A 25862-nucleotide genomic window follows, 5' to 3' on the forward strand; every position below is an offset into this window, starting at 1 on the left:
CATGGCTAAACCCCCTGGAGAGTAGCACTTGGAGTGATTCTGAGGAGGCAAATAGTATGATGAGAACAGGAGTAACATACTGAGCTTGAACTGAAGGTGAGAGAAAAATATTTTCTATTTTCATTGTGAAACACACACTTCTAAAAGGCCATAGCAAAAGTAATCTCATTGTTACCAACACAGTAACATGTTTTCTACACAAAAGCAAAGAGTTTGAGGTGCTCAGAATAATTATATTCTCTGTCATAAGGTAAAATGACAGAATGCCTGTAAACATATGTACATTAACAAGCATTTCAGTGTTGATTTCAATGCAAATCCATTTCCTCTCTGATAGCTATGACAGGATATTAAAATATAGGGTAGCTTACATATTTAAATATATACAAAAAGAAATAATTGCATTTTTAAGGAAGGTACTTAGTTTTGCAGAAGTTAATTCATAATACATTAATTTTGTATGCTAACTTCAACCCTGCTTCATCTTATTTACCTTCTCTTATAATCTCTCAGCCTCTTAGATCCTCCTAAATTTATTTTATTTGCCTGTATTATATTTATCTATGTTCTGTCTCAAATCTTTTCTGATACAAGGCAGGGCAAAAATTATTAAAGAATCAATCAAGTAGTCAAGGTATTCAGACTTGGTAAGCTCTCTGAAGACAGCTAATACATTCTTTTTCTCTTTTCTATAGATGAAAATTCTCCCAGGGAAACCTATTTCTAATCTTGTGTGTTTGTGTATATGTGTATAAATTATTTTATATACCATGATTTAAATTTACAACATTGTTAATACCTTAATTTCAAACTTTGAAATTGTAGTATCATTTAACTAAAATTTATTCTATATAACAGACATAGTACTTTCCTCTAGGAGCTATTTAAAAGCCTCTTAAATCTTGGGTTTCTCATATATACTTATTTATGCTTTAATAACTGTAATAATAATGCATGATAATTAAATATAACTTGGAAAATACAGAAAAGAATAAAGAACAAAATGAAACGCATCTATAGTTCATTTCACTTAGAGAAATTACTGTTCACTTTTCACTATATCTTATTATTACTCTTTTTCATGCCACAGTTCACTCATGTAAATAACATGGGGCGAAATGCTGATACTGAAGTCTGGTTTTACCTAATTTTCCTCAGCCTTGACAGAAGCCATTCTTCCCTACACAATCAACCACACACTAAATAGTTTTCATTCACAAACATATTCTCACATACACAGTGACTTTTTCTACCTGGTTGAAGTCCAAAAAGGAAGGAATATATTTAACCATATTATAATCAGTTCTGACCTTGTCTCTTACATGTCTTTGTTTTATCTACATCTGTAAGAATTGATGCTTTTGAACTGTGGTGTTGGAGAAGACTCTTGAGAGTCCCTTGGACTGCAAGGAGATCCAACCAGTCCATTCTAAAGATCAGCCCTGGGATTTCTTTGGAAGGAATGATGCAAACGCTGAAACTCCAGTACTTTGGCCACCTCATGCGAAGAGTTGACTCATTGGAAAAGACTCTGATGCTGGGAGAGATTGGGGTCAGGAGGAGAAGGGGACGACAGAGGATGAGATGGCTGGATGGCATCACTGACTCGATGGATGTGAGTCTGAGTGAACTCCAGGAGTTGTTGATGGACAGGGAGGCCTGGCATGCTGCGATTCATGGGGTCACAAAGAGTCGGACACGACTGAGCGACTGAACTGAACTGAACTGAACTGAATCTCACCTAACTTATCAAAATGTTCTTCTTTGGCTTCCCTTAAGTCAATCTTCTACATATACTCATATAAAAAGCTTGTTTTTAATTCCTGTGGTGTAAGAACAGATTGTGTCTAAATCTCATCTAAAAACTTCATTTACAACATACATACCTTCTTTCCAAATTAACTGATCTTACAGTCACAAAATTAATCTACCAAAAAAAAAAAACCAAAAACCCCAACATGCCCTTTAAGCTGATATCTCTCTATCTGGATGTGGTGACACTATTTCTTCCTTCTCATTCTTGGTCTATGAATACTTCATTCAAGATGCCAAAGGTGGCATTAAACAATGACTGATGAGGGAGCCAGAAATATACTGCCTTACAAGATGATAAATTTTACTACAGTATAGAATTAATTACATCTGGTTTTATGAGGTATAGTTATGTTGAGATTTAAACTACCCCTACACTTGGTTTTACTTAGACTCCCTCCTACATCTGTCTAGTTAATGAAACAACAGAAGTAAGCCAATGTGAAAACATTTTCAGATAGTTGTTACTGATATCAAGTAGACTGTTACACAGCCCAAGTGACCAAAGAAATAATATTTCTGCCATGAAGGAGTAATTAAAAAGAGAGATACAATATCCTGTTCTTGCTAAGCAAAGATAAGAGAAGGTCTACCCTATCATTCTGAGCAAGACCAACGGCCATGATATAAACTTCTTCTGTAAAACTCGTAATTCACTCTTCGTGGCAAACTTCTTTGAACATTACCTTGCAAGTCTGCATCATTTGACTTTGGACTGCTTCTTGCTCGCCGCTCTGTTTTCTTAATGCCCGGCCCACCGCCGCTGCCACCTCCCCCGCCTCCACCACCGCCACCGCTGTGGCCCTTGCCATAGCCATTGTACACGGTGGTGCAGTTACTCTTGTAGATTGAAGAAGGAGGGCTGTTGAGGCGATTCTGGCGGTCAATCTGGCGGTCTTTCAGCTTTTTGTGCGGAGGTTTGCTATACTGGTCTTCTCGGGTGATGTAACTCGACATTCCATAGAGTGGTATAATTTCTAAAAGAACGGTTAGGAGAAATGCAAACTCAGTCTACATCTTCAATAATAAAGTCTTAGATGGTCAAATGATCTGTCTCCTGAAGGAAGAAGTTAACATTTTACAGTAAATACAGTATAAAATATTTTTAAGAGAGTGGTATGCATGTTATACATGTTTAAAATACTCCCATTCATTTCTAACCAATAAAGGAATAATTAATAATTAAAAAAATTATACTGTGTGTTCACAAATGTTCAAGAGATTGTGGAAAATATTAAAGAGTCTCTTCTATCAAGAGTTCATATTCTAGTTGAATATAAAATTAAGCTTGAATTTGCCTGTCAATTGTTCTTAGTAGTTGCAATCTAGAAAAAAAGAATTAACAAACAAATACCTCCTTAAGTAATAAGCCCTCAGAATCAAAACATTTAAATGTATGCTTATCCTTATAGACAGAATATTTCTACTGGAAAATATACAGCAACAAGAATATAAGAGGTTATTTGTGCCATCTAGAAGAGCCAACAACATTTGAACAAAATCTATTAAAATGAAGAGATGAAAAATTTCCATTAAAAATAATCAAAGCTCACAGAATTAAGGGAAATGTTCAAGAGATTACAGTATTACATATAAGCCACCTTCGCAACCTGGTGCCAGACATAACCATCTATTGTCTAAACTTGTATTCTGGGGTAATCAGAAAACACACTGACTGACTAGTAGAATGCCATCTGGCTTCACCATCCATATTTTTACATGGCTCAAAAGAAAACGGAAGCCTGTGAAATAATCTTATGATCTGAGGTGAAAACACATATTTTAAATTGAACTTTTTTAAGCAATTAAAAAATTATATTTAAATACTAATAAAAATGATAATATAGAACACAGACACTGGGTCCTTATATGTTTATAACAAAAAAAAAAAAAGGTCTCACATGCACAGAGTGATCCAAATCCGGGTACTTCTTCTGAGGGTAACTAGGAAACACTTCTAATTATTTATCTGGACACAAGACCTAAACCAGCACTGTTCTAGGCACATCAGCAATGTAAAGTCACCCTACATAACTGAACAACCATGTTTCAACTGTTGAATGGTAAAACTCCACTTTTCATTTTCTTTCTGTTCACATAGCTTGAGGAAGATCTTTAAAAAGCAAATCTTCCCTTGGACGACAAGGAGATCCAACCAGTCCATCCTAAAGGAAATCAGTCCTGGGTGTTCATTGGAAGGACTGATGTTGAAGCTGAAACTCCAATACTTTGGCCACCTGATGTGAAGAGCTGACTCATTGGAAAAGACCCTGATGCTGGGAAAGATTGAGGGCAGGAGGAGAAGGGGACGACAGAGGATGAGATGGTTGGACGGCATCACCGACTCTATGGACATGGGTTTGGGTGGACTCCAGGAGTTGGTGATGGACAGGGAGGCGTGGTGTGCTGTGGTTCATGGAGTCACAAAGAGTCAGACATGACTGAGCAATTGAACTGAACTTACAAGATAACCAGTTTTCACTAGAGAAACACAATTCTATTCACAGAGTGCATGCCCAAGTAAATCATGTCTAAACACAGAAAAAGAATGGTAAAGATTTTAAATATCACAAGATATTACACGTGAGACTTAAAAATTCACCATGGGTACTGATAGAGTAATATTTAAAACCATCAATAACATTTAAAATGCATACAGTTTGGGAAACTAAATGTCTGAATTACTTTTAGGTGCATATACATTGAGAACTAAGGTACAAGAATATATAAAAGGCTTTTTATTTATAAAGCAAAAGATTTTTGTTTTCTGTTTAATTAGGAATCAATGAAGACAGCACTTTCATTTATTTTACATTATTGTTCTGTGTTAATGAAAACAGATCAAAACACCCTAATTCAATGAAGACAAGTGTTTTTTTTTTTTTTGCTTAATTCTAATAACTTAAATCATACTATTGTGTAAATTATAAAAGACACCATTCACAAAACAGTAATTGTGTGGTATCCTACTGCTGCTGCTGCTGCTGCTAAGTCGCTTCAGTTGTGTCCGACTCTGTGCGACCCCATAGACGGCAGCCCACCAGGCTCCCCCGTCCCTGGGATTCTCCAGGCAAGAACACTGGAGTGGGTTGCCATTTTTTTCTCCAATGCATGAAAGTGAAAAGTGAAAGTGAAATTGCTCAGTCGTGTCAGACTCATAGGGACCTACTAAAGACTGCTAAAATAAGGCAGGTCATACACTCTTCATCGAGTAATGAGTCAACAGCCAAGGCTTTTCACACTGTCATTAAGCTCAGACCCAACTAGAAAACTGAAAAGTACTCAAATATTTAATGTGTCTTGTATGAGTACTGAATATGTTTTTAAAAACTATTCTCAACTAACTGAAATTGTTCAGTTTTTATCAAAATATTTTCATGGAATATGCCCAGTGTCTGATGTTCTGGAGTGTTATGTTACTAGGCAAGAAGACTACAGCAATAAGAAGTTATTGATGCCTCTATGCATTTAAAGTATGAATTTCGTCTTTTGCTGTCACCTCTCTATACCCTATTATAATAGTGTTTAAGCTTTTTGAATTATATTAAATTTCTTTCTAAATGCTACTACAAAAAAAAATTAAATTCTATCCCTAAGTTAAAATAGGATACTGATGATTTCACTTAAAATAGCTATATATATATATATATATATATATATATATATGTTTATTTTATATAAATATATATACTTATTTTATATACATATTTATATAAATATGTATTTATATTTATTTATATAAATATAAATATGGCTATTATTTATATTATCTTATATATAATATATAAGTATAATATATTATATTGTATATAATATATAATTATAATATATTATATTGTATATAATATATATTATATTGTATAATATATTATAATATATAAAATAATTACATAATATATAAATATATAATTATATTTTATATAATTATGTATAATATATATTATATATATTTATATATATAGCCATATATATGTATAAAATCAATGAAAGTAACATAATAACAGCCTCTAAAACAAGAAGACATTTCTCATGTACTTTATCTGTAAACCAACATAATAAATGTTTGAAGCAATTCATAGTCAGACACAGAAGAAAGTTACTTTGCAAAGTTCTCCTGTTTAAAGTCTAATTTTACCCTCACTTATCTGGTTTCTTAGTATCCATTTTGACAGAGAAGGGCTTCACACTAAACCAATACCAAGGCCAAAACTAACAAGACATAATGCCGGTATCTCTGAGGCCCTTTTCATTTCAAGGTAAGTATCTGCCTAACAAACAGTGAAACTGTGGCTGCACTCATAGCTATTCTCAAACTAAAAACAGCATTCAGGAAGACCATGTCAACAGTGAGAGGATTTTGAGTTCTGCCAAGATTGCAAAAGAGCATCCAAGAAACTCAAAGGTTACTGAGACCTCACAGTCTTCTATCATTGGAAATGCGGCACAAAATCCTTAGTAAGTTCCCTTCCACTGCTCGACCATATGGATGCCTAAGAACTAATGTGCTCCAGCTCTGTCTCAGGCCACTCTCATATAAAAGTATGTTAATAGGACATGGAAACATATGATAGATTACTGCCTCTTTTCTGAAATGAGAAGTGGCTTGCCCACGACCTGCACTCTGAGGGATGGGATGGGGACAGAATTTGAAAACAATATAAAGAAAGAGTCTCAAGATACAACCGAGGACAAAGAAAGCTAGGAATTTCTGATGAGCTTTACACAGCAGATAGAACCTCCTCTACCATGCTTATTACAGAAGAAGGAAAGGCTCTCTGGCTCTCTAAAGCTACTTTAGTTTTGTAACCAGTTCCAACAGCTCAAGATGCCAGCAATCTACTCACCTTGCTCGCTGTATATTGTGGGAGGAAGATGATGCTGAGGGAAGAACTGAGGTGGCATATCTCCAGGTCCAGTAACAGGTGGGTAGTATGCTGTGTGTGAGTTATGGATGAAATGCGGGTGGTGAGTCAGGTAGGGGGGTAGATGATGGGTTGGAGACATGGCCGAGGGGTAGCTTGGAGGGTAACACTCAGGAGATTGGGGTGTGACCACCACCCGGCGGACTCCAGTATTGTCTTCAATCACCTAGGGAAAACAACAAAAAGAATATTGTATGTATTATTAGCAAATATTCTGTGAGTACAGAGTACTTCCCTCCTTAACTTTAATCTTCTCTTCTCCATAGTGGGAAAAAAGAGTGCATGTTGAATTCCGGTTCTCTAATTCAACTAGTTGGGCTTCCCTGGTGGCTCAGTGGTAAAGAATCCACCTGCAAGGCAGGAGACCTAGGTTCAATTCCTGGGTCAGGAAGATCCCTGGAGAAGGAAACGGCAACCTACTCCACTATTCTCACCTGGAAAATTCCATAGACAGAGGAGTTTGGTGGGCTATAGTTAATGGAGTCATGAAGAGTCGGATAAGATTTAGTGACTAAACAACAACAAAAAAATTCAACTAGTAAAATAAATTTTAGAAATAACATTATTCAGCTGGCAGTTTTCCTGAAAGAAGAGACATTCTGGGTCACATAAACATGCTTTAGAGGTCTGAGCTTTCATTATCTGCCCAACAACACCCAACCCCACACCTGCTTTAGCAAGTATGGTACCATGACACTGGAGCTTTAAGAAACTAAGAGAGGTTGGCTTTACAAACTATAGCCTCAGAAACTATAATAGTACTGAAAGGTCATTTAATCTGGAACCAAGTTTGTGGATGAAATGAGGGTATCCTTACCTATCAAACACTTGAGCAATCCCAAATTAAGAAGGACACCTTTTGTTCCCAAGATGTCCAGATGATGCCGTAGGGGTTGTGAAGGAGACAGACATTATGACCAGGGGCTGCTATGGGCAGAATGAGCCAATCAATATTCTATCCATACTTTCTTTAAATGATTTTTTAAAAAGTCAACCAAGGAAAGTAACGCAAGGCAGTATGATGCTGGTATTTATTGGCTCTGTGGCCAACTGCACGCTACCTGCTCTAGGAGCAAATAGTTTTGTTGAGATGCAAGACATGAAATAACGCAACAGAAACCGTAATCCAAAGGCAAAGCTGAGGGGTACAGAGAACAAGAGCATGAAATGGCAGAATCAGAGGCAGCTTCAGGGACCTCACAGAACTGGTAGCGGGGGGGACAGGTAAAAGCCTGTGAGCCCTGTGTGAAGGCCCTGCAAAGAAGGGCACAATGGCAGCTCAAGAGTGAACACGGAACCTGGGACCGGGCTTCCAAAGAGACCAGGTGGGCTGAAGAAGCTTAAGACAATCAGGCACATCCACTGACAGAAAGTTCTGCTTAAAACAACAACAGAACTGAAAATTAAACTTGTATATTGAAATAGATTTCTCATTACACCTTAGGAGGCTGATTAGGGGCCAAAATAAAATGACTTAATCATGTCTAAAAACATTCTAATAAAAAAAAATTATACTAAGCTTTGCTTTTTAAAGTACTGCTTGAGACAAAATGACGTTTATCAACATTACTAGTCTGTACTTTAATGTACAAAACAGGTTTAATTTTAATTAATATCCATTAATCTTTATGTTAAAAAAATAAAAATCTTTGTTTATTAATGAACTGATTAACATGACTTCAGGATTTACTATGTTAATAGCTCATTAATAAAGCAACATTAACTCCATCAAATTAAGATTCTGAGTCATACTCCCTACTAAAGCTCAGGATGTAGCTTTTTACATGTTCTTTATTAAATATAACCTCTTCCAGGCCTTGGCAAGCTAATCACATTAGCCTTATTTAGGTTGCTAAGTTATAGATATATGTGAAATGGTGCTTAAACCATGACACCACAAATTCTCTAATGTATACACTAATAATTATCAAAGCATCTTTTTTTTTAAGTATAGTTGATTTGCAATGTTGTATTAGATTCATGTATACAACAAAGTGATTCAGTTATACAGTGTATGAATCTATGAATACATATGTGTGTTGGTCGCTCAGTCATGTCCAACTCTTTAAGATTTCATGGACTATAGCCCACCAGACTCCTTTGTTCATGGACTTCTATAGGCAAGAATACTGGAGTGAGTAGCCACCCCCTCTTTTCCAGGGGATCTTCCTGACCCAGGGATCAAACTTGAGTCTCCCATACTGTAGGCAGATGCATAACCATATGAACCACCATGGAAGCACAGTATATATACATTCTTTTTCCCTACAGTTTATTATAGAATATTGAATATAGTTCCTAGTGCCATACAGTAGGATCTTGTTTATTTTACAGATAGTAGTTTGTTATCTGCTGATCCCAAAATCCTCATTCATCTCCCTTCATCCTGTCACTTCCCCCTTTTGGTAACCACAAGTTTGTTTTTTATGTTTGAGTCTGCTTCTGTTTTATACATAAGTTCATTTGTATCCTATTTTAGATTGCACATGTAAGTGATATCATGTATCTGTCCTCTCTTTCTGGCCTACTGCACTTAGTATGATAATCTCTAGGTCCATCTATATTGGTGCAAATGACATAATTTCATTGTTTATGGCTGAAGAGTATTTCATGGTATGTATGTGTATATGTATACATACACTACATTTTCTTTATCCGTTCATCAGTGAATGGACATTTAGGTGGTTTCCATGTCCTGGCTACTGTAAATAGTGCTACTATGTACATTGGGGTGCATGTTATTTTCTCGAATTACGAGTTTTCTCCAAATATATGCCCAGGAACAGGATTGCTGGATCATACGGCAACTCCATTTTTAGTTTTCTAAGGAATCATCCATTCTATTTTCCATATTGACTGAACCAATTTACATTCCCACCAACAGCGTAGGAGAGTTCTCTTTTCTCCTCACCCTCGCTAGCATTTGTTATTTGTAGACTTTTTAATGATGGTCATTCTGACCAGTGTGAGGTGATACTTTTTTATAGTTCTGATTTGCATTTCTCTAATAATTAGTGATGCTGAGCATCTTTTCATGGGCCTTTTGGCCATCTGTATGTCTTTGGAGAAGAGTCTATTTAGGTCTTCTCCCCCTTTTTTAAAATTGGTTTCCTTTCTTTGGAAATTAGGCTTAGATCACATCATTTTCAAATATTTTCTCCCCTTTCACAGATTGTCCTTGCGTTTTGTTTATGGTTTCCTCTGCTGTGCAAAAAGCTTGTGAGTTTGATTAGGTTCCATTTATTTATTTCAAGCATCTTCTATTTTGTCTAAAATGCAGAGCATGAATATGGTAGCACATTCTGTACAATTTTAGTATAAATATGGGTTTTTCTTACCATCTGATATCAACATGTATTTATTCTATAGTGTCTTTTTTCCTTCTACCTTGCCCCTAGCTATTAAGAAAAGAGTAGGGCATATATTCTAGATGTCCCTCTTTCATGAAATCTTGATTCAGTCCTGTGCTAGACAATGGAAGATCCACAGAAGCAAAGTATTTGTTTCTAGAAACTTACAACCTTCCTTATTTCAGTCAATGTAAAACTTAGAATGATCAAGCAGCCCATACAGACTTGACTGAGGTAGTAAAAGAACAGAGCTCTTACTAAATGTGAAGAACAACCCCAGGCTGGTAAACAGGGGTAGTTAGAAGGAAGAGAAATAATTTTCATTTTATCATATAGTTTTTGACTTGTTAAAGCACTTAAAAAAAAAAAAAACAACAACAAATTAAGCAAACAGCACTAACAAAAGTAAGAATTCTAGTCAAGGCAGGGAAAAGAAAAAGTAAAAGAAAACAGATGGAACATTATCTTTTTACTACTATATAAGAATAAATATTTCCACTAACTACAAAAATTAATAAATCTGAAGTATAAATTACTTTTCTTCACCAAAAAATGGATTTCCAATTAGAGAAGTAGCTTTTTGAAACCACAAATTGCTGGCATATATGAAAACTGTTTCATAGCCCCATTTTTAATTATCTTAAATTATTCTGTGGTGTTTGTGAAAAAAGTCTATTTACATGTACATGTGAAATGGGATACTTTTATAATGGGATACTCCCTTAACCAATCAAGGTCTTATGACTAAAAATATTTTTAAGAAATGGAATATTCTGAAATAAGTAAAAATAAAAATAAATTGTGCTAAATATTTTATTTATTGTTCTTCTATAACACAAACTGTAACATATTTAGTTATCAGATCAGTTTTGAGATCTATGTCTCAGAAAATTAGGCCTATGTTCCTCCAAAGAATAAGAAAGTCTGAGGAGCAAAAATAATGCACAATATAATAAGCAACTCAGGGAATGGTGGCCTTATAAATATTTTGGTTTATAAAGAAATATATTACTATAGCAGAAGAATATAGACATTAGAAAGAGTTCAGTCTAAGAATCCTGAGACCATAAAAATATGCCTTCACTCTCCATAAGTGTTGTGTTAGTGTCAGTCATTCAGTTGAGCCCGACTCTTTGCAACCCCATGGACTGCAGCCCACCAGGCTCCTCTGTCCATGAGATTTTCCAGGCAAGGATACTGGAGTGGGTTGCCATTTCCTTCTCCAGGGGATCTTCCCAACCCAGGGATCGAACCCGGGTCTCCTGCACTGCATGTAGATTCTATTACCAACTGAGCTACAAAAGACCATGGAAAAGACAAGACGTTTCCTTTGGGGTGAATGAAACTGTGACAATGTCCTGAGGCATGCTGCCTCTGCATACAGGCAAATCGCTAGTATTCAATTCAACAACTATTTCCTGGTACAGACTATAAGCTAAGCAATGGATATTCAAAGGTAAGAAAAAAATAGGTGCTAAATATTGACTTGTCTAGTTAGCCTGAAAAGAAAAAGAAAAATCAGGCTGAGCCCTAGTGAGTTCTATTCAGAAATCAGGACAAAGTTGTGTTTTTTTTTTCCCTAGATATCAGGACCAAGTGCAATTTTTTTCTAGAGCTATGATTCAACGGAACACTCACCTTCTCCAGAGAGGCACAGACCCTTGGAAAAAGTCACTGTGCTGGGTCCTCGGGTTGCCACCTCTTATGGGATGAATTATGTATACTCTGCCCTGCCCCCCACCAATTCATATATTTAAGTCCCAACTACACAGTACCTCAGCATGTAACTATATCTGGTGATAAGGCCTTTAACAAATTAATTATAGTAAAATGTGGTCAGATGGGTGGGTCCTAATCCAATATGACTGATATCCTTATAAGAAAAGGAAATCAGGACACAGACAGGCAGTGGGAAGACCACGTGAGGACAGCAAAGGAAGGCCGTCTACAAGCCAAGAAGAGAGGCCTTAAAAGAAAACAGGGGCTGCAGGAAGTAATTTCTGTTTAAGCCACTCAGCCTATGATACATTGTTATGGTGGCCTGAGAAAATTAATATACCACCTAACAGAGCCTCCTACCATAAGTTCCACCAGCCTTGTCTGCTTAAAAACAACAACAGAAAAAACAAACATCCCCCCGACCCAACAAAAACCACCACAATTCTCTTTTAATATAATGCATTTAATTCCTCCTGGATGGGCTTCCCTGGTAGCTCAGCTGGTAAAGAATCTGCCTGCAATGCAGGAGACCCTGGTTCGATTCCTGGGTTGGGAAGAATCCTTGGAGAAGAAATAGGCTACCCACTCCAGTATTCTTGGGCTTCCCTGGTGGCTCAGCTGGTAAAGAATCTGCCCACAGTGAGGGAGACCTGGGTTCGACCCCTAGGTTGGGAAGATCTCCTGGAGAAGGGAATGGCTACCCACTCCAGTATCTCGGCCTGAAGAATTCCATGGACTGTCCAGGGGGGTCACAAAGAGTCAGACAAGACTGAGCGATTTTCACTTTCACTATCCTCCTGGACAGAACCACCCAGCCGCTTTCCTCTAGCAAAGGAAGAAAGCTTGATGGCAAACAGCAGGTAATTTGAGTCTTTATCATGCCCTTTTACTCTGTTCAGTAAGTACTTATTGAGAAACCTGTATGTGCCTAGTATTCTTTGTTATCCTGTGGCCTAGACACATGGATGAGACGCCAGAAAATAAGGCATTAAAGGTTAAAGAGAGAGAACGTTTGCCTTCCTTGCACCAGTGTCTTTTAGAAGCACAACCAAGAAAAAACCATTGAAACAAAATGAGATAGGCTGGGGGCAATAGCAAGAGGGAGTGCTAACGCGAGTAGCAGGGAGGGAGAGGAGAAAGCAGGTCACAGCCTGCGCCTGTGGTCTGCCAGGCGCTTGTTGCCATTTATCTCAGTTAACTTTCTTAACTACTGGAGAACTAGATATTAGCATCCCTACTGTACATGAGAAAACCAACGCACAGCATGATTAAAATATGCACTTAGTTCAACTAGAGAACCAGATTTTCATCCTGGTCTATACTTCAAAGTTTTCATTATGTAGAGCAAAGTTAGGTATGCTGCAAAATAAATATGTAAATAATGAACTGTTAGAAATAGGTTATGAAGAGATGTGAAAGGATTCAAGATACAAACAATATTTACTGAATACCTGCTGCTCTGCTTTAATACCTTCTACCTGACATAACGCTACTCAGTGTTCAAGTCCTAGAATGGTAACTGATACACAGTAGGAGGAAACTTCCCTAGCCATTACTACTATTAATATTACCACCTCACTAAATCTTCCCAACAATCCTGGGAGGCAAATAGTTATCCTCATTTCAGAGAGAAAAGGAAAGAAACTCAGTAAAGTTAAGCTAACTCACATAAAGTCAGAGAGCTGGGGGGGGGGGGGGTACAGTTTTGAGTCCAAGAACTAAAATGGATCCCTTAAAAACATTTATGTTTTGACAATCTTTTCTCATAGTTAATAGAGAAGGTAGTTCCTCCCCTTACTGAACTGAAATATGCTCCACAGGAATTTCAATTAACTCCTCAATTCCTAAAACTCTCTCCTACTTCTGTGCTGCAAGCAACAGAAATCAAAAGAAAAGCTTCAATGGTAGGAGGCAAAAGAAAAATTTTAAAAGGCTGCCCCAAGGACCAGTGATGATCCAAGATGCGGGCAGAACAGATTGCATGTGGATACATGTGAGCCCACATGCATGCAGTTAGCATGCAAGTCTGGCTTGCCTAAGTGAGACGCTGCACACAGAAAAGTGAGACCAAATGAGTTTGCCAAAGTTGCGTTCATGCTCACTTCCTAATGGTAGCCAACGTATTTGAAGCAGGTTCCCAGGCCATTCTGGTAACTGAGCAGTGAACAAGGAGAAGGAAAGGTTAGGCAACATGAAACAGCTGCACAGAGGAACAGGCAGACAAACCATCTAGGCTTCTCCTGGCCAGGCTGGTGCTCACCCCACCATCAGCATCTCTGTCCTGCAGCACTGATTACAGATCTGTCTCTCCCACCAACTCCAAGTCCCTCAAAATACCCAGGCATACAGGAGGTTCTCAATATAAGTTGGCTAATGAACAAATGAATGAAAAACCAAGCAAAAAAAAAAAAAACACTTTATATCTTATATTTAATGTCTAGCAGGGCAATGGCACCCCACTCCAGTGCTCTTGCCTGGAGAATCCCATGGACGGAGGAGCCTGGTAGGCTGCAGACCATGGGGTCACGGAGGGTCGGACGCGACGGAGCGACTTCACTTTCACTTTTGCCTTTCATGCATTGGAGAAGGAAATGGCGACCCACTCCAGGGTTCTTGCCTGGAGAATCCCAGGGACGGGGGGCCGGCCTGGTGGGCCGCTGTCTATGGGGTCGCACAGAGTCGGACACGACTGAAGCGACTTAGCAGCAGCAGCAACAGTTACTATTGGGCTTCCCTGGTGGCTCAGCAGTAAAGAATCAGCCTACAGTGCAAGAGATGTAGGTTCGATCCCTGGGTTAGGAAGATCCCTTAAGAGAAGGAAATGGCTACACTCCAGTGTTCTTTCCTGGGACATCTCATGGACAGGAAAGCCTGGTGGGCTACAGTCCATGGGGTTGCAAAAGAGTCGGACACAACTTAGCAACTAAACAACCAGAGTTGTTAATAATAACACATTCTTTATCAAAATCAATCTCTCCCCATAACTCAGGTAAATACCTGACATCATATTCTAAAATTTTAGATAATCTAAAGTCAATTAATTCCAGATCTGTTATCCCTGACACTCTTGTTTTAAATAAGTATGATTTTACTATAAGAAAGACACGGAAAATTTACACATTTCTTGTGTAAGTTCTACTTCAAATCCAAAGGCAGCTGATTGGTTTTATTTTATTCATCACCAACCAGTAATGAAAAGAGTTATTTTTCACCCTTCCTTTTTTGCACTGACTCCTCACTCTGCATTTTCTAATACAGTAAACATAACAAAAGAGGAAAAGCAAGTTTGTTCTTCATGGAGGTTAGAGACTTGAAATGTAAGGACTGCACTCTCCCTAGCCCAAGCCCTTTTCTGATGCTATGGATGAAACTCCTACCATAATCACCAAGCGCCTTAGAAGAAAGCAAAAATTAGGATAAAGGAATATTCAAAGGGCAACCAAAGATTTTGCAGGAGCCAAGCAGTGATTCTATCTTATAGATGAAGTTATTTGACTTCAAAACATGGCAGGATTCAATGTATTTCGCAAATCTCCTGACTTTTCTGTATTTTCAAATTTAATGATTACAACTGTGGTTGAAAACATCAAATATTACTTCTCAATCTCCTTTCTCTTCACATCTGTTACAGCCAAACACTGATGAAATATTATCTGCTCTTTCCAGTGTTCCATTATCGTGAATGTTCCGGGACGATAAACCCTCTAGGTTTAGGACCAGCTCCTTTTGCCACTCAGCATGGTTGCTTTTGTACCAGAATGGAAAAATAAATTTTCGGTGATATTTCTAGGTTTGTAAAAGCCCTTTATATAATATCAAAGGATTATCCTGCAGAGTAGATGCAGATAATCAATATCTTCTTTGAATTGAGAGTGAATAAAAAAGTTCCTTGAAAATTCCACTTTTCTGAAAGAGTTCTTGCCAACGGTTAAGTAAACAACCAATTTAATACGCTTCACAGGTAACCAAACTCAAGATTTTAAGTAACAAGGTGATTCATGAATGAATAACAATTCCCCAAACATTTTACCCACACACTCACTTATATCTGGAAACTTTAAATTTTCCATTGGTGAATAATTTTTAATGTACATGCCAACTTCAAGCAACGGCTAAGGTACAGACCAATGCATCAATGGTTAGATCCAGATAACACATCCAAGGTTGCTTTAGGAGGGAATCCCAAGTTGAAGGAACTGAAGTAGCGCTAGTCTTCAGTGTTGTGGAGCATGACTCTTACAGAGAGGCTTGTCCAGAGGTGAACAGTATAAGGAGATCATCTCATAAATGGCAAGCCTCACTCTACTAGCCTTATGTATACCAACACTTTTATATACAGAGAAACCCCTCACACGTACATATATCTTTAATCTGGAAAAAAAGAGCACAACCAGGTTATCTATAAATGATTTATAACTAAAACCATTGAGGACTGAAGAGGAGGAGGGAAGCAAGTACACCTACAGCGGTATCTCTTTTAATCCAACTACTTCTGTAAAGCATGTAATGCTGTAGTTGAGGGGACAATGGCACTAATTGACTAAGTCCTTCCACATTAAGGAAGCCCAGCAAAGTTTGAAACCCATCTTATGAACCACAGAACTGGGGTTGGGTCCTCAGCTGGTACCAGCTCCATCTTATCAAACCTCAGCTACCCCAGCTTGAGGGGCAGCTATTCCCAACTTGAGGGGCAGAGGGGCCCCTATTTAAAGAGAACTAAGCAACGTAATAATGTATAAAGCGCTCAGCAAATAATTCACATAACCCTCAGAAGATCCTCTGATGTGGGCAGCATCACAGTCCTAAATTCTAGATGAAGAATCTTCAGGAGCAATTAACCTAAGGCCAGCTAAGTGGGTGACAAGATTCACGCCCAACCACTGGGACTGGAAGTGTTGTGCCTTTTCTATCATATTTTACTGTATATTGCCACCTAAAGACCAAAAAGTTCCACCACATTTGAAGATCAAAAATCAAATCAAGCACTCCTAGTATTTGTAAGAACCCTGGACAAGTAAGAAGAGTTATAACCATAGAGTTTCAATGAATAAAATGGAACAAATAGTCATATCAGACTATATGTTTTGAGGAACAGAATATTTGTCAGCAGATAAACAGTGAGTAGTAACCTCATGCTTTAATTTGTGCCAAACTGATTGCCTTTAAGATATTAATAATAAACAAGGTTCTACTGTATAGCACAGGGCACTATATTTAACATCCTGAGATAAGCCATACAATAATCATGTAATAAAATCAAATATAATTTAATGTACATAATTTAATCCTTTTAATGATTTAGAAGTCATTTGCAGATGTGATGTCTTCTCAATATTATTATGAAAATCAACTATCAAATCACTATCATTTTTCTATAGAAGTGAAGAATAGCATCCTACTCAATAGAATGCTAAATTTCCCAAAAGCGTGCTCCACTGTTGTTGTGACTGCTTATGGAAACTTATATGTTCTCTTGGTCTCTCAAGGAGCAGTATAAACAGTAAAGGAGAATCACCTAATTTTAGATCAGAAAACAATCTCAGAGATCCTCAAACATCTTCCTTTGACCTCCTCCCTCCCAAAGGTAAAAATGACTCCAAAAGTCAGACAAATTTTGATAGATGCTGAACATGTGCTTGACACCTTTCAAGGAACTGAAGATACAGTGATGAACATGACACAGAGGTCACTGGTCTTGAGGCATTTAAATGCTACAAGGGAGGAAGCCCAACGAAGGCCAAGTAAACAAACAAGTAAAACACCCAAACAAATAACTTATTTAAAACAGTCCTAAAATCACACTGGGAGCTGATGCAGAACCCTACCTGGGCTCACATTTCATCTCCAAATAATCCTGCGTTCTATTAGGTCACAATGCCAGGATCTCAGAAACAAAGGAAAGAAATCTAAGAGAAAATGCAGAACAAAGAGACAGAGGACTCAGAAGGAGGAAACTTGCACAATGCTTGGAGCAGAGGGTGCATCTCTTCTAATTTAGCATTGCCAACCTTGTCTGTAATCACTCCTCAAACAAAATAAGGCATAAAATAAAAACTAAAGTTACTGTAAATCTGCTGATGATAGCAACTAAAACAGAAGGGATATGTAAGTCCTCTGCTCTTTTCCACAGAAGCTCCCAGCACCCATGCACACATTGTTGACTGTGAGACATTTTCCTAACTTCCAATAGAAAAATCAATGCTTCTGAAGACTTAAAGTCTTAAAAAAGATTTCAATTTTCTTATTATTGGTTGACAAGTGGGTCTGATTCCTTGTCTGCCCAGGTACAGGGCAATCAATGCCTCACGTTCCGTTCTGATCATCATTTTTACTGTGTTGAAGATGAAGGAGGGCATTAGTCTAACACCAGGTCATACTTACCAAAGGGAAGCAGTTGAGGCTAAATGTTAATAGCTCAGATTTGGCTGAACAATATGGGGGAAAGCATTCCATGGCTTCCAACTAATGGACCCCACTGTTTCTCCAAAGGACGCTGATTTCAGGCCAACTCTGGAAACAAGGCTTATTGGAGAATGACCAACCAAACCAAACTTTAAACGTGTTTTTAAATGGATTTCTTGTCTCCCTTCAGTCAAGAGAAATGGAATATATATAATTTCAACAGGTAACTACCCATTAACTAATCCTCAAAACAATGGAAGGAGGTAAAGTATGTACTTCTGCTATAACAACAGAAATACTTATTTTGACTACTCTTTAAAGTTTTTAGGTTCTACCAATTAATCTGGAAAAAGAAGCATGGTTTCTCAAATGATGGAACATTAATTTGAATGTTTCACTTTTTCTCTTCATATGCTTTTTAAATTTGGGGGTCTACATGAAATTTTCCCCTATTAACTTTTGAAAATGTTTCATAAATTACTATGGAAGCATGGAAAATTAAACTCATGGCATCTGCTTAAGAAATTTTTATATATAAATTCTTCAAAAGTTAATGATGAGGTTAAAAAATTTAAGAAAAACCAGGGCAAGTATACAATGAAAGGAAAAATTTGCTTCATATGGCGTGATCTCAATATGTACTGGGGAAGGCAAATTCTGCCAAACTTTCATTGAAATTGCTTTAACAGGCTTCTTCATTCTAATAACTACCACTTAGTGAACTGCCCAGTGTGGACTGCACACTTCACATAGCATTTCTCTTAATTCTTCCCTCTACCACATCAGGTAGGTATTCGCCTTTGTGGTGAAAGAATTTGTAAAAGTCACATGGGAAGTAGCCATGGTAGAATACAAAGACAGGTCCTTTCAAGTAATGTCCATGATCTTCCCAGTTCACTCGGTTTGCCCATAGTTTCAACCCTAACCACACTAACAAATGCTTTCCCATAATGGAAACAATAATGAGTGTGATAAGACTAAATTCTCTCTCACATAAATTCACTTCCTCATAGATGTGGGAAAAAATTTTTTTTCTTAGCCTCTATTTTCCCTCAAGTTTTAAGGGTCAGATTATAATTTCCTCAAAGCTCCCCCAGGCTTCCACCAGAAAGTAAAGCACAACACACACACACACACACACACACACACACACACACACACACACACCTGACAACAGAAATAAGCCTAATATCTCAGACAAGATTCCACTGTTCTCCTGCCCTAGTCTAGTCTACATTACCTCTAAGGACCACAGGTTCAGTCCTTCTCAACCTAAGAAAATACAGGCTGTGCTGTTGACTGTGCATTGGAGCAGAGCTGTCTCTTTAGCTCCAAATGTCTCTTTCTTTAAGACCATCTGCTCATTACTGACATCAGTATTTTGTCAATTTGATCAAGTTTACCAATGAATCTTTAAAGCACTTTTAGGTACGAAAGTATGGAATGAATTTTACAACCAAGAATTTCTCCATTGACTCAGTTTAGAGTGACGACTGTAACATCTCTAACACATCTTTCATCACTTACTTGCCTCCCTCTTCAATTTCCTTACAATAATGGACCATCTCATAGTGAGTAGCTGGTGTTTCAGTATTGGAGATGCACGAGTAGACATACCACACATCCACGCTCACATTGTCAGAAAGCAATGTAACGTGAAGCAAACAGTTAATCCTTAAACAAGGTGGGTGTTAGGGGCACTGACCCTCCTCACAGTCAAAAGTCCACAGATAATTTAAAATCAGTTCCCCTTATCCATATCATCATTCATAGCGTCAACCAACCACAGATTGTGTAGTCCTGAGTATCTAGTATTGAAAAAAACCCAAGTATAACTGAATCTGTACAGTTCTCCACATCGTTATTGAAGGGTAAACTGTGTAGCCATCAAGGGAGGTTCTGTCGCTAACTTTGAGATGATATCATAGTGGCAAAACAGTCAGTAAATTCAGAAACGCCTGTGTTGCAATCCTGATTCAACTCAGGGTTTTAGCTTCTTCATATGTAAAGTTAGGATGGTGAAAACTAGAGATGCAAATAAAGCATTGAGCAGAGCGTACATAGTATTATTACCATCATCAACCCAGGCAGCAACACAGGCTGGGCCATTTTTCCCAGCTGTGCCATTGTTTGCTGATTAGTAATTAGGACTAGTCACTATCTTCCCCCTCCCTTTTGTAACAGCTTTGAGATTTAATTTACATACCACCAATCCATTCTTTTGAAGTGTCTGATTCAGCTGGTTTTTAGTATATTCAGAGTTGAGTGACCATTACCATTATTTATTTCCAGAACATCATCATGATCCCAAAAAGAATGCCATACCCATTAGTAGGAACTCCCTAATACTCTTCCCCAGCTCCTGGCAACAACGAATTTATTACCAGTGTCTATGGATTTGCCTATTGTGTACATTATATATAAGCGGAATGATGCTGTATATGGCTTTTCTGTCTGGCTTTTTTCACTTAGCATGATATTTCAAGGTTCATCCATGTTTTAGCATGCATCAGTACTTCATCCCTTCTTATGGCCGAACAACAGTCCATTGTACGGATATACCACATTGTGTTGATCCATGCATAAAGTGTTGGACATCTGGGTTATTTTCACTTTGGGGTTATGAAAAATGCTGCTATGAATATTCATGCTGTTGCTGCTGCTAAGTCGCTTCAGTCTTGTTCGACTCTGTGCGACCCCACAGACGGCAGCCCACCAGGCTCCGCTGTCCCTGGGATTTTCCAGGCAAGAATACTGGAGTGGGTTGCCATTTCCTTCTCCAATGCATGAAAGTGAAAAGTGAAGGTGAAGTTGCTTAGTTGTATCTGACTCGTAGTGGTCCCATGGACTGCAGCCTACCAGGCTCCTCCGTCCATGGGATTTTCCAGGCAAGAGTACTGGAGTGGGGTGCCATTGCCTTCTCTGATGAACATTCATACATAAGCTTTTTTGTGTATAAATATATGCTTTCTCTCCTCTTGGATATCTACCTAGGAGTAGAACAACTGAGTCATATGGTAACTCTGATGAGATGGTTGGATGGCACCACTGACTCAATGGACATGAGTTTGAGCAAACTCTGGGAGATGGTGAGGGACAGAGAAACCTGGCATGCTGCAGTCCATGGGGTCGCAAAGAGTCAAGACACAACTTAGCAACTGAACAACAACAATAGTAACTCTATATTTAACCATTTGAGGAAATGCCAGAATATCTTCCAAAGCAGCTGTACTATTTTACATTATTACAGGCAGTGTGTGAGGGTTCCAAGTGTTCCACATTCTTACCAACACTTGTTATTATTTGTCTCTCAGACTAAAGACATCGCAGTGTGTGTGAAGTGTATTGCACTGTGGTTTGGATCTCCATTTCCCTGATGGTTATGGTGTTCACCATCTTTCGATGTACTGCTTGGCCACCTGTACAGTGCTTTTGGAGAAACGTCTGTTCTGATCCTTTGTCTATATTTAAACTGGGGTTTTTATTTTTTTATTCTTGAGCTGTAAGATTTCCTGGTATAATCTAGGTACAGATCAGATCAGTCGCTCAGTCATGTCTGACTCTTTGCGACCCCATGAATCGCAGCACGCCAGGCCTCCCTGTCCATCACCAACTCCCGGAGTTCACCCAGACTCACATCCATCGAGTTGCTGATGCCATCCAGCCATCTCATCCTCTGTCGTCCCTTTCTCCTCTTGCCCCCAATCCCTCCAAGCATCAGAGTCTTTTCCAATGAGTCAGCTCTTCGCATGAGGTGGCCAAAGGACTGGAGTTTCAGCTTTAGCATCATTCCTTCCAAAGAAATCCCAGGGCTGATCTCCTTCAGAATGGACTGGTTGGATCTCCTTGCAGTCCAAGGGACTCTCAAGAGTCTTCTCCAACACCACAGTTCAAAAGCATCAATTCTTCGGGGCTCAGCCTTCTTCACAGGCCAACTCTCACATCCATACATAACTACTGGAAAAACCATGGCCTTGACTAGATGGACCTTTGTTGGCAAAGTAATGTCTCTGCTTTTCAATATGCTATCTAGGTTGGTCATAACTTTCCTTCCAAGGAGTAAGCGTCTTTTAATTTCATGGCTGCAGTCACCATCTGCAGTGATTTTGGAGCCCAGAAAAATTAAGTCTGACACTGTTTCCACTGTTTGCCCATCTATTTCCCATGAAGTGATGGGACCAGATGCCATGATCTTTGTTTTCTGAATGTTGAGCTTTAAGCCAACTTTTTCACTCTCCACTTTCACTTTCATCAAGAGGCTTTTGAGTTCCTCTTCACTTTCTGCCGTAAGGGTGGTGTCATCTGCATATCTGAGGTTATTGATATTTCTCCCAGCAATCTTGATACCAGCTTGTGTTTCTTCCAGTCCAGCATTTCTCATGATGTACTCTGCATAGACGTTAAATAAGCAGGGTGACAATATACAGCCTTGACGTACTCCTTTTCCTATTTGGAACCAGTCTGTTGTTCCATGTCCAGTTCTAACTGTTGCTTCCTGACCTGCATACAAATTTCTCAAGAGGCAGGTCAGGTGGTCTGGTATTCCCATCTCTTTCAGAATTTTCCAGTTTATTGTGATCCACACAGTCAAAGGCTTTGGCATAGTCAATAAAGCAGAAATAGATGTTTTTCTGGAACTTTCTTGCTTTTTCCATGATCCAGCGGATGTTGGCAATTTGATATCTGGTTCCTCTACCTTTTCTAAAACCAGCTTGAACATCAGGAAGTTCACGGTTCACATATTGCTGAAGCCTGGCTTGGAGAATTTTGAGCATTACTTTACTAGCGTGTGAGATGAGTGCAATTGTGCGGTAGTTTACATGTCTCTTCTAAAATATATGATTTGCATATATTTTCTCCCAATTTATGAGCTCTCTTTTCATTTTATTGACAGAGACCCTGAAAGCATAAAAAGTCTTAATCTAGATGAAGTCAAATTTATCTATTGTGCTTTGGTGTCGTATCTAAGAATCCATTGCCTACTCCAAGGTTATAAAATTTTACTCCTAGAGCTATGTACTTTTAGCTATTACACTTATATCCATAATCCATTTTGAGTTAATTTTTGTATATGATGTGAGGTAGAGGTCCAAATTCATTTTTTTGCATTTGGATAACCAGTTGTCCCCATGCTGTTGTTAAGGACACTATTTCTTCCTCTACCAAATTATCTTTGCATTCCTCTCTCTTAAGTCCACATTCAGAGCTGTTCGTTCCTTGTAGGTAAACATCACTATGAGCTTGTCAATTTCCCAGCTATCAGGTGTTTTATTACTCTACTCTATCCTATATTTACTTTATTTCAGCTTGGCCAATCACTTACATTTAAAAGCACTTATCAGGTACCTACTACATACCAGGCAGAACTCTAGATTCTCAGATATAATCCCAATGAGGCACCAAGATTCTTGGGGATGGTTATAAAATGTATTGTGTTTCATAACAGAGATGCAGAGAAAGTACCAAAGATGCTGAAAAAATAAAACCACCATCTCTGTGTTGGAGGTTCTAAAAGGGTCACAATGAGGAGGGCCATTTGAACAGAAGAATGACTGAACTGTCAGACAAAGAAGGACTCTTGAGTTCTTGAAGAAGAGAGAAACAGTGGGCACAAAAGTATGTAGTTGAGAAAAGGCCAGGGGACAGAAGTTTAAGGTGGTAGCAATACGGGACAACAGGTAAAGGCGATTCTCAAAAGGAGGGCAGTGTTGAACATGAAGAATTCATAAACCAAAGAGCTTTAATTTTACTTCTATGCAAGGTACATCCAACTCTAGATCCGAACAAGGAAGCCACATATAATTGAGGAAAAGGACTGTAGGCTTAAGAAGTAAAGTTGGACTGGATAGTGACAGACTAGTATCAGGCATTCTTACGTATGTCTAGCCAGGAGGGGGATTTTTTTTTTTTTTTTAAGTGATGCTTTCTCCTCACAACTGAATAACAAAAAGACATTCTGCTTCTTGACAAGTCGAAGATGTTTTATACTTGGCTCCAACCCTCTTCATTTCTTTGAAGTCTGTATATGGTCAGCCTTAAAGAAGATGCTGTATATCTTCTTTGTGCTTCAGGCTCTCAGTTTTCTTCACCATAATGATTTCTTTTACTTAGACACTTCACTGTCTGATATTATTAACATTATAATGCTTACCATGGAGGATCACTTAACTCTGGGCCCGTCTTCTGATCAGAAAGCCCAATCTAAATGAAACTGAACACATGCCTTACAGGCTGTTTCTTGTGCTTTTTTCTTTTTTTTGAATATTTCCATCAACTTTCTTTAAAATTTTTATTTTATATTGAAGTATTCTTGCTCTTTTTCAATTCAGAATCCAAATTATTCCATTTTTACTATTCATCCAATATGTCTGAGCATACACTGCCATAATTCTAAATTGAGAAAGTGTCTCACTATACTTCCATCATCAGTTTTATGAAAGTAAGTTTATAGCTCTGCTTTTCCTCTTTCTACTTACATTTTCTATCAAAGTTTTTCAGAATCAGAAATACACCATGGTCTAAAATTCTCTATTTTCCCTATGAAACCTAATAAATGTTTGGCAGTTAGTAAAATCACAGCAACACCACTAGCAAGAAAAAGCACATTACAGCTTCCCTCCACTAGAATTTTTAACTGGTATTCCTTAAATGGGTCTTTAGCATAAAAGGAGGTGTTATTTCAACCATCACAATGGTGAGAACTGTACTCTGTTTCACAGGAATGAAACACTTCCTCAAAATAAATGAGTGGGAGACATAATAGAATTCTACATTCCTTGTTCTTTTCTGTTAATTGACTGGTGACGTGAATGTGATCCATCATCCTGGGTCCTGGTGCAAGGGCCTGCTCTGCACCCTTTTCTCCTTTCAGTGGTCCTTATTTACAAAGACTTGTGTAAAACAAGCCATTTATTTGGAACAGAGCAAAGACAGGCCAATATTCTGCCTACTCAAAAAAAAAAAAAAAAAAAAACAGATGTAAAATTGGCTTGTATAAAAAAAGTAGGGATGGAAAAAATGAAATTATAGTGGCTAAACTATGGCTTAGAAAGTGAAGAAAAGGGTGAATTTTTACATCAGAGAAGGATAAATCTTCTTTGATTCCTGCCTGAACTTCAGCAATTTTCCTATGTAGCTGCCAATTTTTTCACCCTAGCAAAATCATTAAAACTGAAAATTACACATTTTTTATCAACTTTAAAAGCAGACAGAGAAAGAAAGAAAAAAATCTGGAAGACTATAATCCAAAAAATGTTAACATAAAGATTATTGTCTTCTGTGGTTGGTAAACTTATATTTTTTTATACGCTTCTCTGTCTTTTCAGAGATTTTGCCAATGAATATAAGATGCCTTCATAATCAGAAAAAAAAAAAAAAAAAGCAAAGATAAAAAGTGGAGAGACCTGGTTAGTTAGCTATTCAGGGGAGGAAGTAGTGCAGAGAGGAGTTCGTATTGTCCAAGGAGAGAGGACAAAAACTCAACTATACCGAGACGTCCATGTTCCAGGCAGCCTGAAGACCTTAAACCTTATCCAGGTATAGAGGTATAACTTTATCTTTTTTAAAAAATCCTTCCAACATACCTCTGAAATTGCCACTTCTTTTTAAACTACTGTTCTTTTTTTTTTTTTTTTAATTTAATCCAATTTCAGAGAAA

At 38.0% G+C, this 25862-nt stretch overlaps 1 protein-coding gene across 11 annotated transcripts in view; it reads right to left on the minus strand.

Annotated features, from left to right (window-relative positions):
* The window catches only part of FNDC3B (fibronectin type III domain containing 3B), a 358677-nt gene that overhangs the window by 147077 nt on the left and 185738 nt on the right, over positions 1–25862 (minus strand). For 10 of the 11 annotated variants that reach the window (NM_001206211.2, XM_024992081.2, XM_005201696.5 and 7 more), the window contains 2 exons: positions 6657–6900; positions 2499–2789 (listed from right to left, as the gene is read on the minus strand). In NM_001206211.2, the coding sequence (NP_001193140.1) occupies positions 2499–2789; positions 6657–6900 (535 nt within the window). The remainder of the gene's footprint in view (positions 1–2498; positions 2790–6656; positions 6901–25862) is intronic. The other variant, XM_024992092.2, reaches the window with a different exon arrangement.

Source organism: Bos taurus, chromosome 1, assembly GCF_002263795.3.
Source record: "Bos taurus isolate L1 Dominette 01449 registration number 42190680 breed Hereford chromosome 1, ARS-UCD2.0, whole genome shotgun sequence".
NCBI lineage: Eukaryota > Metazoa > Chordata > Mammalia > Artiodactyla > Bovidae > Bos > Bos taurus.